The 15,191-nt window shown below is 37.4% G+C and overlaps 1 protein-coding gene across 2 annotated transcripts in view; it reads right to left on the minus strand.

Annotated features, from left to right (window-relative positions):
* Positions 1 to 338: 338 nt before the first annotated feature.
* Positions 339 to 15,191, minus strand: part of ptpn2b (protein tyrosine phosphatase non-receptor type 2b) — a 62,557-nt gene continuing 47,704 nt past the window's right edge. The window contains exons 8-9 of one of the 2 annotated variants that reach the window (XM_020532075.2): positions 14,948 to 15,049; positions 339 to 617 (exon numbers count right to left, since the gene is read on the minus strand). In XM_020532075.2, coding sequence (XP_020387664.2) covers positions 602 to 617; positions 14,948 to 15,049 — 118 coding nt within the window. In that variant the 3' untranslated portion in view covers positions 339 to 601. Of the gene's footprint in view, positions 618 to 12,846; positions 15,050 to 15,191 lie in introns of those variants that run through there. The other variant, XM_020532074.2, reaches the window with a different exon arrangement.

Here is a 15,191-nt window from a genome sequence, read left to right on the forward strand (position 1 = left end):
GTTCCTGCACCGAGACTTTTCCCCCTAACCTCCCTCTTCATTATCACTCTCTCCCTTTAAGATGTTCCTTAAATTCTATCCCTTCGATGAAGCTTTTGATCAGCTGCCCTAATATGAATTGGTGTCAGATTTTGACTTATAATACCCCTATGAAGCACCACAGGAACTGAAAGGAGCTACGTTAAAAGGAGCTACATAAAGTTTTGTTGTTGAAACATAAATTACACTAATATTGCATAATATTAGCTCCCTTTATAAAACACAGCAACAACTCATCTTTTAAATTCAGAACATTTAATGCCACTCAGGAATATAAAAATACAACACGATGAAATGACTAAAGTACAAAGCTTTTATTTTGCAACAGATTATAAGCATTAAAAAACATGTCACAATACATGAAATCCACTCCCACTGCAGAAGGTCTCGTGGGGTCAGGTCTATGTTTTGTCTCCTGCATCTAGTAGTTTACGCTGTAAACAGTTACATGTGAGATCTCCTACAGAGCAGACCTCACTGTCCTCATAGGTTTTATTTTCCTGCTTTCCACGGCTGATAAAAATAGGTGAAGAATGTGGCATCTGTTCTGTGGAGTTAGCAGTCAGACAGTCTTTAGCCTATGACATACAATACAGAACATAAAAGGTTTACTCAGTGCAATAGTTCCACTGTATCCACACAATAATAAATACTTCACAGGCATTGTAACTATGAACAAGATATTGCTTCTCCCATTAAAGAACTCAGTGGATAAAATTAATGGTTGATGGACAATAGTCATTGGATTAAAATTTGCTAGGATATTCACTTGAGTCACAACAGCTGGTTTGTAAAACTTCAGTTTTCAGATAAATTAAAGCATCTATTGTGTTAATTGCTAGTGTGTGGATCTAAGTGTGCCTGAAGCTTGCACTTGGTCTCACTTCATGCCAATTCCTCTAATTCCACCACATTGTCCAGGGTGAGCCTTAACAAATAGAGAACCATCTTAGAGCCATCATTCACTCTGGTTGCAACATTTGTCCAATGTCATTAATTATTACAATCTCTAAAGTAACAAGAGTTCTGAAGCATATTTATAACAGTGAGCACATTATAGTAAGTAATAGTAGAACATTATCAAGAAAAATTCAAATTATTTTTAATATTTAATTAGAAAAGCAGCCTAAATATCACTAGCATTTGCATACTGTTAGAGGAGATTTACTACTTCTTTTATGCATTTGCAATACAGGAGGAAATAATTTGGATTAGAACACACATTTCCAGTCATTTTGCATTACAGTGAACGAAATGTTTGCACAGATCTATTTTCTGATAGTTCAGATTATTTAAAATGTACCCTTAGAAGAAAGTACATTTTTCATATTTTAAATAAACTGAGCTAATAAATTATAAGCTGTCAATGTTTTGTATCAGCAATAAGATCCCTCAAATCACAAGGTGAAGGGCCATTTGGAGGAATACATTTTTCCCCATCAAGGCTTTTAAATGTTACTTCAATATTTCCAGAAGAAATGTTTCACGTGTTGCTTTCTTATTGTGTGGAGAACTTGCATCAAATTGTTTTGACACCATACCTGAAAATCTGTATTTTAAATAAAAAGGTTTTTAAAACTGTTTATGTGGACACTGATGCATGCAATCTTTAGTTCCAAGTGGCATCCTTGAGAACAAGAAAATCAACAGAATTTTATATATGTGCTTAATTTAGATTTTGTAAGAATGTGATAGCCAACTTGATGAAATATGAAAAATTGCTTTGTTTAATTTATGATGCAAAGATTTAAAATTAAGTTAATGTCCTTTGCAACATTCTTAATAGAATACTTAGAAAAATGTTTTAATTTTTCAACTGTTTCCTCGAGAGTGAAGCCAGAGAGCCATTGTCTGGCTTTTGACGTTCTTTCAAGAAACTGATTACATGAATTTAAAAATAAACATAGTTCTATTAAAATACAGCCATGAGAAATTTTCAGGGTAAATTCTGGAATCAGAATCCATTTATCAAAATTTCAGTAGTGGACATAAACCTCCTTGTCCATACATCTCATTTCTGCTTATATAGTGAATCAGAAAACTTGTGTCAATATTTAACATCAAGACTAATCTGTTCAACATTTAGAAATGAATGCTATTTGTGAACATAACAGCAAAACCCTTTCCCATGTCAATTTTCATGCACTCCATTTGTTGTGAATTTGTCATTTGTTCCTCTTTAAAAACTCAAAAATCTCAATATTTACCAATAACATTAAAGCTATTCACTAATATCTTTTACGCTTTCAAAAGCTTTCACTTAAAGACCTTGATCTGTCTCGAAAGCCTAGGCCAGCACTTTTTTAAACTGTGTACAATTCCCAAACATGTAAGTTAGCCAATGATATAAGAATAAGATGGAAAAATTACAACAAATTACCATTCCGTAGGTCGAAATTCAACAGCTTTATTCAGGAACAGCAAGAAAGCACAGCAAAAGAAACGGACAATTTCACTAAGAACTTCAGGATGCCCAAGTTAAAGGTGTAAGATAAAAACAAGCTTTTTTCCCCCTCTTACCTACTGATTTACAATTCTGTTACATGCCTTATTTGGTAAAGTGTGACAGAGAGATTGCGAGGAAACAGAAGAAACAAGAATGAACTACTTGTTAATGTTTGCTCATGAATTATGAATTCTCTATTGTCTTTTGAAAGCTATGCAGCTTAGAGGGATATATTATCTCACATGTACATGTACGCCAAGCTTAACTGATAACATGGATCCCAATTTTAATCATCACAATCACAGAAAATAGCAGGACTTTAGAGCAATAAAACCTTAAGGTCAGAAGTGTGATGGTTGGGAATTTGGGGGAAGTGGGGAGTGGAGATTGACAGTAGGAAAACAACTTGGCTATACACAGTGCCTTCTATAAAAAGGCCACCATGAAGTTTCATATGGGATTAATTACTTTCTCAATTTTAAATTCTTCTGCTTTTCAGGTAAAGCACTGCAACCAATTAGCATACAGCAAAGATCCAGAAATAACAACCAAATGAATAACCAGTTAATCTGCTTATTGGTGTGGTTTCAGTGTAGTGCTGAGTGTGTGCTGCGTTGGTTTCATGCCTCAAGACTCATTTGCCAGTCAGGTGGATGTAACCGATCACATGGCTTATTTCAAACAAGAACAGAAAAGTTATTCCCCAATGTCTGACCAATATTTAAACCTCATGCAACATCTGGTCACTACCACACTGCTGTTTGCTGGAGTCTCCTATGTGCCAACTGCCTGTTCTTACAACAGTGAGTACATTGTAATAATCGGTGTACTGCAAAAGGACTTGATTGACTGTAAAGTACTTTCAGATGTCAGTTGTTTGTGAAAGTCCTTTTACAAATACAAGACGGTTTACTTTAATGGAAGAAGGTTCCTATGACATATTCAGCAGATCTGGGGGCAGAGATAATTAGTTCAGAGAACGGTACACTGACTCAATAGGCTAAAGGACCTCTTCTGTACTGTATGATTCTATGAACATCATCTTATAGAACCTGAATTCACTTTAAGAATAACTTCAAAGATCTTACAAGAGCAGCAAGGATTAGTGAAGGCTTTTTAGGTTCATTTGTTAACTTCAGCTAGCAGCAGTCAACCCTCCCACACCAAGTGTTTAAATTGGCAAGGACATAACACACTGTCCTTATTCAAAAGGACACACTTTGTTTACTCCCCTCCCTGGCAGCCTCTGTTCGCATATGGTAAGTACAAGGTAATTTAATGCTATGCAAGTCCTCTCACTTCAGACTGTAGCCACTTGTTTTCCACTCAGCACCTCTCCACACTGCTTGCATTTTGCTTCTTCTCATTCTCAGCATATGCATTACATGCTTACATTACATACAGTCTTCTCTAAGAGGGCTCAGTCTCTTTGGAATTCCTTTCCTTAAAAGGCAATAGATAAATAATCTTTTAAATATTCTCAAGAAGGGGTCATCAGGTTATACAGGAATGTAGAATTGAGAGTAAGACCAGATCAGCCATGACCTTGTGGAATGGTGGAACAGGTTTGAAGGGCCAGGTGGCCTACACATGTCCCATGTCCATATGCTGAAGCATTAAACATGTACATTTATCCATTCAGTGTCTGGTGATTAATTCGCAACGCCCTCATCTTACAAAACTAGCACACAGCAGAAAGCAGAAGAATTACAGAGAGGCCAACCTTCAACGATGGAGCAGGACTTTTGAATGGTAGTAGCCCTTCATGAATGTTACAAATTGGAAATACTGATCAGGTTCTCTACCTGTTACTTCGACCACTTTATCAACTTCAAATAAAACACTGCACATTTCTCCAACATTAATGAAGCCCGTTAACAGAAATTCAGTGAAAAGGGATGATCAGTTATATAGTCGCAGTTATTCAGCACAAAAATAGACCCTTCAGACCAACTCACCCACATCAGATATCCTAAACTGAGCTAGACCCATTTGCCAGCATTTGGCCCATAATCCTCTAAACCCTCCCTATTCATATACCCATCCAGAAGCCTTTTAAATGTTGTAATTGTGCCCACCTCCACCACCAGCTCTGGCAGCTTGTTTCATAAATACACCACTCTCTGCTTGACAAAGTGGTCCCTCCGGTCCCTTTTAAATATTACTTCATTCACCTTAAACCTATGCGCTCTAGTTTTAGACTTCCCTTCCCTGGGAAAAAAATTTCGGGTATTCACCCTATCCACCATGCTCCAGAATTAAATGCAGTATTCTAAAAGTGGCCTCACCAATGTACTGTATAGCTGCAACATGATGTCTCAGTTCCTATACTCAACGATCTGACCAAAGAAGGCAAGTGTGCCAAATAGCTTCTTCACTACCCTGTCTACCTGCGATCCATTTTCAAGGAAATTTGCACCTGCACCCCCAGGTCTCTCTATTTGGCAACACTCCCCAGAGCCCTACCGTTAACTGTATAAGTCTTGCATTTTTCCATCAACTGATCACTGTGAAACTCTACTCTTAAAATAAATGGAAAGCTCCCTTGACACTGCCCCCATCAAATACTCCCAGAGCAAGTACAGTACTGGGTTAGATAGAGTAAAGCCTCCTCTACTCTTTTAATCAGAAAGTAAAAGTCCCTCAACACTGTCCCATTCAAACACTCCCTGGACAGGGACAGCACAGGGTAAGCACCCTCTAATCTTTTAAACTAATAGTTTAGCATTAATGTGCCAGACTGGCCTTCTTTCCCATTTAAGTCTTCTGACAGTTGACAGAATTTGCTGTTGCTCTGCCATTTTCACTTACAACCTCAGGATTGGCAAGCTGTGCAACATGCAGTACAGTACAATTGCACAGGTCACCTCCACAAGGCATTTTAAAAACAGCCACCCAGAAATCTGAACCTTTGCCTCGACTGTCCTGTAGTGTGCCCAATGAAACTTTTCATGGCTATCTATAGTTGCCCTAGAGATGACTTTGATTGTAATATTGTTTTATGTCTGAGATCAATTAAAGATACATTATTTTCTTTCTTTTGTTTAAGAGATTCTAAAAAGCTCAATGTATTACCACTGTCATTCTTGTTCAGAACTGGCCTGTAGATTTATAAAGTCCATGAGATTCAATACAAAAAACAAGCTCGATTTAAAACTTGTATCTAGTTCTGGTGCAACCTCAAGTTATCACGCAAACAATTTTTCAGGTCAGTGTGAATCCCACCAGCTGATCAGTACAGCTGCTTAAAGGTCAAAATACTTCATCTTTTATAATAAATGCTGATGTCAAGTAATTTGTGAAACAAAGTCTAGAAAATAACAATTTCTGAAAAAAGATACTGTCAAGACTTTTCATCTTGCACTCATCAGGATAAGCACAAGAATGCCAAATTTCAAAGGGAGCAATAAATCGTAACATGAGAAAAGGGTACTATGCCCCCTATTTTCCAGAAAGATAAATTTCTGCTCCCTTTGAAACTTGGCATTCTTTTGCCTGATGAGTGCAAAATGTAAGGCTTCATGTCTGTTTTCTTTTTCCAGCAGCACACAAGTTCTGTATCACCATGCAACCAGCAGTACAATACTGTACTTTTACTTGGGAAGAGAATTGCTGTTATCTTCTGCTACGAGGAAATAAAACACAGTTTGATACCAAGTTCACGAATATTACAGCAGTGTAAAATTTTACTGAAACTAAAGCATTGTTCTCACTAAAAGTAAAAGTTGAACCTCAATTCAAACGTAATAGCTTTCTTGTGAACCTTCTGAATCTAACTCTAAAGCATATTGTAGAAATGCAAATTTAATCATATTCCATTAAGTCTTTGAAAGTTCTGAAATAGTTGGAAGTTGAACCTTATTTCTAGACATTGAGCTATCCATCCGCAAATTTACAAAGTCTATCTAGACAGTCCAAATAGCCTGTAGTAACCACACTGCTATCAACAGAACGGCACTGTAAGGTATTGTAGATGCACTGCTTCTCACTGCCGTTCTGGATTTGCTATATTTGCATCATTACACAATATGTTAACAATTACAAAACAGGACATAAATGAATACACTGCCAATTAATATAATAAAGATGACAAAACAAAACTCCAGGGAAAAATATCAGTAATATAATGGAAACTAGATGGCAAAGCTAGAGTTACATTCACAACTGAAAAAAGGCAACAGTAAAAAATTTTAGATAACAAGGTGTAGAGCTGGATGAACACAGCAGGCCAAGCAGGAAAGCTGATGTTTCGGGCCTAGACCCTTCTTCAGAAATGAAGAAAGGTCTAGGCCCGAAACGTCAGCTTTCCTGCTTCTCTGATGCCTGCTTGGCATGCTGTGTTCATCCAGCTCTACACCTTGTTATCTCAGATTCTCCAGCATCTGCAGTTCCTACTATCTCAGTAAAAAATATTCATGACGTTATAAATAATTGTTTCAGAGATAGTAGGAACTGCAGATGCTGGAGAATCCGAGACAACAAGGTGCAGGGCTGGATGAACACAGCAGGCCAAGCAGCATCATAGGAGCAGAGAGGCTGACGTTTCGGCCTAGACCCTTCATCAGAAAAGGATGAATAAATAATTGTTTGATGGTACAGAACTGGAGTATCGATGAAAAAAATACAGTTTGTTGGAACTTTTCATCTTGTATTCATTGGTATTTCTTGTGAATTGTCCTAAAGAGAGAGTGCTGATTGGTTGGTAAAGGAGTTTCCGTTAGTTAGAGGCATTGCAATGGAAGATGCACTGGTCAACCATCAAGCTTTGTTCAAATTTTACGCCAAACAGGTTGACTGCTACTGATATTGCCCTTCAAAAAGGAACCCAAAACGGCTTTCACTTGTTTTGCTGCAATAAAACAACCATGGTATGCATACATCAGAAACAAAAACAAATTTCTGGAAAAGCTCAGCAGGTCTGGCAGCATCTGTGGAGAGAAATTGGAATTTAGGTTTCAGGTCTGGTGACCGTTCCTCAGAACTTTCCAGCAATTTCTATTTTCGTTTCTGATTTACAGCATCCGCAGTTCTTTCAGTTTTTATGTGGTATGTGTACATGTTCCTTCTGCCTACAAAAAACAGGGCTCCATGTATTAATACATGTGGCTTCCAATATACACAAATGCAATATGCTGCATGCCCAACTGACAATTCTAAATTGGCTGTAAGCACAATCCTTTGCACACTCAGGATTATAAAGTAAATGTTATCCAGTAGCAGAATCACATCTACATGTTGGACACTGTGGAGTTACACAAATTTGGGCTGGTTGAGTACAGTCAGTAGTATCTTGCTTGTTGCAAAACAGCCCAAGGGTTACTTTCTGAAGAAAGGTCCTGACCCGAAACGTCAATTTTCCTGCTCCTCTGATGCTGCCTGGCCTGCTGTGTTCCTCCAGCTCCACACTGTTATATATCAGTCTAAGGGTTATACTATTTGATACAATCTATCCATCTTTGAAATGTATGGCCTAAATATCTGGCACCACATTGGCAACAGAATTCATTTACTCTGGATTCTTGTGTGCGTTAGCCAAAACATCTTTTTGGCTTGATGGCAGCCACTACTAAGGAGCCACACAAAACAACTTGCTACCCACTGCTCAAACTTTTGAGATACCTTAGCCAGGCTAAAAGTTGAAGACCATACAGGACTTTCACATCGATAGCAATGTAGTGTCCCTGTGCTCATTCAACATTTACGAAGGCAGTTCACTACTATCTTCTCCACAGCAATTAGGGATGGACAATACACGCTGGCTTAGACTGTGATATCCACGTCCCGTGAATGAAGAAATGAAAATCTTATGAACTGTCTTGTTGATTGCATGACAAAAAGCTTTGACAAAGATGTGCCGTTTTCAGCAATACGAAATAACAAATAAATTAGTGGCCAGTTAATTTGTTAATTTCTTCTGAGGTTCCTCCCAAAAGATGAAGTCTCCTATTTTTATGATCAGAACCTGATCATCAAATAAATTGAATCTACTAGTCAAACACATTATTTCCGTGACTAGTGAATAACTTGCACTGGCCCATGTTTTTTGGTATAGATTTGAACAGTAAATCACAGCCAGTGAGGCATGCAAAAAGCTTAATGGTCTCATTAAGGGCAAACAAACGAATGGTACAAACAATTGTTCAGTCTGATTGATTATGAGCATGGAGCAAGAATGAAAAATTGAACTTCAGAGTAGGTATATGCAGAAAGAGTACATGAAGAAATAAGAGCAAAAAAATGTTATACCATTTGAAAACATATCTCCAACAATAATGAAAAGCAGCAATGAGGCTTCACAGTGCTAGAGGCTGCATGGAAGTAATCAAGATGTACATTCCATTAAATAGTACTCAATATGGAAAGGGTAAACCCTAACTTTTTGTGGAATGTTTAGTTCGTATATACGATAAAAGTACAGTAGCCTCATACCACGATTCAATATACTTGAATAGAGATCCAGACGGCTAACTTTGCCAAATTTGCATAGCTAATGATAGAGTGCTGCATTTCATGTACTGACTTCAGATTTGAGTTTAACCATGCATATCTGCTCGACAGAAACTGCTTTATGCAGAGTACTGTTAGCAGTTTTAAGAAAATATACAATAATCACTGCTTCAATTAAAAATTCCTTACCTTCAAGGTAAGTGTTCAGGATGCACAGGATCTGCAATAGGTTTTCAAACCACAATACTATAAATGTGGCTGCAAAATGGTCTAAAGTATGGAATATCTTGATTGCCACATTTACAGATTGCTCCCTAAAGCATTCCCAGCAAGATTAATGAGAACCACTTGTAGTTATATGACTATCATAGCAAAACACTGAAGAAATCATTAATATTACAATGCGGAAATGTTGCCGCCAAAGCTTTTAGAAAGAACAGCTTGAATTTACATTTTTAATTATAAAAAGATTCAGTATGATCTAACCTCATTCAACCAAGTAATTATGCGGCTCAATTCTACAAGGAGTATTACTATTTTCAAGGATGTACAAAAGCCTTTTTAATTTTTTTCAATGCCTAACAAAGTAACTTGTAAATTACTTGAGTTGAAACCCCTTTATACATCTGTTGAGATTTCAAAAATGCTCAGAAATAATTAAACAGTTACAAATAGCCCTTTTAAAATAGACTGATTACCACAACTTGTACTTAAGCAAATAATTAGGCATTCAACTTAAGTGTGTAAGTGAGATTTGGTACTAAATCATAACAGGAGAAGCAGAAATACTGGAAACTGATGCTGTGCATGTGTTAAAACTGGCTATATTTTTGATGCAGAATAGATTTGCGGTGAATAAGTTCTGCATTAGCTGTCAAAGAGAGTGGTTCAGGTTCAAATGTTAACTCTGAAGTTGTTACTCACATGCGTCAAGTTAACTGAGAAATCACTAAAATGAAAGCAAAGGAAGGAAGGAAGGAAGGAAGGATTGTGTGGATTACTTTGGGATAGATCTTGCAGAAGTAAAATTAGAAGCACTGAATACTTTTGAGAATATTGATGAGGAACAGTGAGCAACCTAGTGTACTAGTACTAATGTATTCTAGACCTGGGGATACAATACCAAATAGAATAAGAATGGAAGGAATCAAAAGTCAGAAGAAAAATACATAGAAACTGTTCAGTTAGATAAAATTACCATTTTCTATCTCCAACTTTTTTCTGTTCTCATCTGAAAGCACTGACATTTCACTAGGTTTGGTTCAAAGGTTACCCATGCTTGGTATGAAATGGCCACTCCATTGTCTAAGGGCACTAACAGAGCAGGAAGTTTAATGGGACAGCACTGTTATTATTGAGCTTTGGCCAAGGTTTATGTGCAGAAATCATGCATTTCTAGCTCTTCCCACAGCCCGTCCCTTCATTGAGCCATGTGTCTTCAATGCACTTCAGAGCCATGGCAGTAAAATGCCTCCTGAACTTGTTTAACAGATCCTCCATCAATAGGTGGCTACAGTAATGGGCGACAGCTGGAGCAGTCAAATGGACCCTCTCTAGTAAAACGGACATCTTTGGCGGAAGGAGGCCTCATGGAAAGGAGGAGCAGATAGACAAGGGATTCTTCAATTAAAATTTCAAATCACAGGCTTCATTTCATGTAAATACTTCCTTGTTTATCCTTAATTTCCCTTTATGTTTGTACTGACTTGATGCCAATTAAATAAAGAATCCTTGCTTTACAATCTTTTGGCCATTGATGTTCATACCTCAGGTTATACTCAAAAAGTGGGGGTATTCCATCACCATCCCGACCTGGGCCTTGTGGACAGGCTTTGGGGAGTTAGGAAGCATGTTGCTGGTCATAGGATTCCGAGCCTCTGACCTGTTCTTGTAGCCACTACAGTTATACAGCTAGTCCAGTTCAGTTTCTGGATAATGGTGACCCATCAGGATGTTGACAGTGGGGGATTCATCCAAAAGGTTCTATACTTCAATGTACAAAATGGCCAAAGCTTCCCTAAAGTGAGTACTATGTCATTAAGGACAACTGCCGAGTAGACAATAATGCATCTTTAACAGCAACCTTACGATAAGTATCAGTAAAATGTTAAGACATTTTTCTGGAACTGCATATACTTGGTTTCTTTAGACTGAATTCACTCATTTGCTAAACTCTTGCTACAGTTTGGTTATTGCCCAATAGAATGTTTGTTGAATTCACACAATTTTTGCTATAACATAGTGCAATAACGAAATGATGCATTCACATACCTGCAGCTTTTTTAAGTGCCAATCTGCTAAGCTTAACATCAAGGGACAATGCAGCAGGTGCTTCAACCATGAGGAAGATGAGGAAATAATATATATACACCCCCCAAACTTTTAGGGGAAATGACAAAAACTACATATATATAGTGATTTTATTTCATTACAATTATGAGGTTTTGAAGATTGTTGTGCTTTGAGCAGTTTTTATGTTTAGGTTAAAATGGAAGGGGATCTTGTGACTATTCAGAATTCAACCTGACAAATTCCAGAATATGATTCAGCAAGATGCAAAATCTTTACACCTAGGAACAAAGTGGGCGGCACGGTGGCTCAGTGGTTAGCATTGCTGCCTCACCATGCCAGGGACCTGGGTTTGATTCCACCCTCGGGCGACTGTCTGTGTGGAGTTTGCACATTGTCCCCCGTGACTGCGTGGGTTTCCTCCCACAGTCCAGAGATGTGCAGGTTATTTGGACTGGCCATGCTAAATTGCCCGTAGTGTTCAGGGATGCAGAGATTAGGTGGGTTATAGGGGGACAGGTCTGGTGGGATGCTCTGAGGGTCAGTGTGGACTTGTTGGGCCAAAGGGCCTGTTTCCACACTGTAGGGATTTGATGAAAGGGCAAGGTTCAGCTGTACTATAAAGAGAGTTCCCAGCTCCATGATTTTGATGAAGAAAGAACGCTAGAAAGACACATAAAACAACAGTTGGTGTGGTCAGCAAACAGAAGAGGTTGCAGGTTCACTTTGATCTACCAAAGCCAAATGCAAGAGGGAGATGGTTGTTAGCTGAAGAGCCACTTCCTGCACCCATTTAAGAAATCCAGGGAAATTTGTCCTGGCACATCCAGATCAGAATGATCGGAGTGGGTTTGACCATTGATAGTGGCATTGGAAAACTCTGAAAAAAACTGATGGAAACGCTTGAAGGATTTCATTTGAAATGAAAACCATTAGGTTTTTGATTAATTCATTCACAGGACATGGGTGTTGCTCGCTAGGCCAGATTTCTGGAAGCAATTCTAGACTTTATGCTTTAAGAACTGTAATTCCATGAGGAGCATCGGGTTATAAGTAAAAGAGATTAATGTTTTCTTCTGTAATTTAAAGTACAAGTTGCCTACGAAAACAGTTCAGTTAACTAGTGCTTTCAATCATTTATTACGGGAAAAAAATCCAAAAAATGAAATCGTGTCATGTTTTTTTTAAGCTATTGACTGAAAATTTGAATTTCTTTTCCAAAGTTATGATTCTTAGAGACCAATATGTCAAGTATTTTAGCTCTCCAATCATTCCCCCCACCACACAAAAAAAAAACAAACAGCCTAGCCCTTCCCTTACATTTGTTTTTAATAACTAGTTTCAGCGTTTAAAGGAGCCCTTCTAATGGCATCTTCACCTTATTAGTGAATTATTCAGCTAGTTTAACAAATATAATAACTTCACTCAGTTTGAATCTAGCTGTATCAAATTTGACAAGTTATTGGTCAAATAGTTTATGGTACTTTAATGTGAAAGTAAGTAATATAAACTTATGAAAATAATGAGGAACTACAGAACCTCACTATCTTCTAAATGAATGAGAACTGAAAGAAAAATGTGAACAACTCTGACACAATTTTCAGATGCAATTGCTTTTATGGTGCTAAAAATGGTTGAAACATAGAAAATTCCTCATATATTGAACTACAACATTAGTCCTACATGAGAAGAAAAGCAGAATGAGAAACATAACTATCAAATGTTCACAGTTCACATACTAGAGTTAATGAAAGGGAAGAGGAAACAGTGCATATCCAGTCTGTGAAAAGAAACACTGCCCGCAATGTGTCCCTTGTCACATTCAGGATTTGGTGGGGGTAGAGAGGGTAAACGATTTTTTCAATACAGAATTGTAACAACAGACTAGATATCCTTAATGCATTACATATTGCTTATGGTTGTCAGTAATCAGTCAAGAATAAATTATTGATACAATCCATTTTTAAGCCTGTCAGTGCATTGTCATCAAGGCTTACAACTTTATTTCTGCTCCCCCCTCAACCCGCCACACAGGATTGTAAAATAACTGGTCCAAGAACTTGAATTTTCTCTTTGAAAAAAATGGAGTTTAAACAAAAATATGGACTGAACTTTAAGGAGCACATCAATAATAAATAATAAAATTTAATGTGATGCAAGATTTCTAGCATGAAAGAATGCTAATGCATTGGTATGGGTCATCAATCATATCTTGTAGCAATCAGTACTGCATTTTAGAACAGATCTGCACTATTTACATCCTCAGAACCTGAACCAGTAAGTTTACAACAACCCCTCATTTTATTATATGTTGCATTATCTCCAATACAAATATACAATATAACGAACCACTGAAATCTAAATATTATTCAACTGGTCTTACTGGAATGTAAAACTGCAACAATTTATTGAGTGGGATCTGTTGTGTTAATGTCAACAGATTTCCCCTCCTGGGCCAATACATAGCCTTGTTCCACTATTTCATATTCGGAAAGTCACATTATTAACCAACACTAGCAAGAAACACTTCTCAACTCTTTAACCCACAGAAGCATCTTTGGACATCTTGGCAGCATTTATGCAACAGTGCCTTTACAACGTATTGAGTATTTTCTTTAAAAAAGGCATGGTTATTGTTTCTAAATACTGTAGATAGCATGTCGAGAAAATCAAAGTGTTGAATAAAAAAAGTTATTGCGAAATATTCAATACTCAAACTGGAAAACATACTTCATTCAATCATGAAAATGAATGGCCTATCTAAGGATAGCACATTTCTTTGAAACCTCTATGGGTTAAGGAGTTAACTAGTATTTTAAACATACATAATGATCCAGTAAACAATCCAAATATTTCAGTCACTGTTTGATGTTTGAAAAAGAAATTAAAAATTGTATTTCCAGAAATCTTCCTATGCCCTTGCTAAATGACCAACTGCACACTATGCACAGCAGCGTAAATAAAACCAAAAGAAAAATAATATTTTATGCCTGAGGTTTTTTCTTTAACAAGAAAATCATGGAAATGCTTTTAAGTGTACAGCAATTCTGCTGATTGAAAAGGAGGAAAAAACAGTTTAAGAAATGAAGAACAGCAGCAGCAGGCTAAAACAATAAGGAAGAGGTCCAGTGGCAAGGCAAGTTTCTTCCTGTTACTTGCTGGTTTGACTTTCACGGGAACGAAAACTCAAAACAGCCTGCTAAATTTTAGGGTTTCATCAGATAGCCACTCTGCTAGGTACAGGTGTCCCACGATGTAGCAAAAACAAAACAGAAACAACTTCCTCCTGGAAAACACCAGCAAGAAACAGGAGAGAGACTGCTTTCAATGGAAGCACAATTTTTAACTAAATGTTTATTGCAGAACAGATCTGATAACATATTTACAACAAGATTTTTCTATTCGGTGGTTTTAATTATCCAAACACCTGGCAATATAAAGAACCTGAGAATCAATGCTGCAAACTTGAGTAAAACACAAGCAGTACCCCCATTCTAGTGCATTATCCTCTGACCTGTCAATCCTCAAATAAACACCTTGCTCTTGTGCAAGGGAGATATGATTCCTCAGCACCTTACACCTCTGATGTAACATGCCTCTGCACGTCATTAAATGCATAGTTATACAATTTATCTTTGGAAGTACATAGAGCAGCAAACAATAGCTCCAACTGCAAGAGTAGCAACTGCAGCAATGTTAATGAGAACAGGTCTCCAATATAACCACCTTTTTCGTTTCACCTCAGTTTCACTTAGTTTCTGTTTCATTCTGTGCACCTTCTGCGCTGTACTTGCTATCCTATCCTCACGATGTCGTTTCCGAAGGTTACTGGAAGGCAATTAAGAAAATGATTTATCAGCCAATTAGTACAAATAAAAATGTTTTAAATAATCCATTTAGTACTTCTCTTCCATACAACAGGAAGGAGTAGCATGTGAAAGCCTATGGATTTGTGGGACACTGATAGAAC

Source organism: Rhincodon typus, chromosome 4 (assembly GCF_021869965.1).
Source record: "Rhincodon typus isolate 14 chromosome 4, sRhiTyp1.1, whole genome shotgun sequence".
Lineage (NCBI taxonomy): Eukaryota > Metazoa > Chordata > Chondrichthyes > Orectolobiformes > Rhincodontidae > Rhincodon > Rhincodon typus.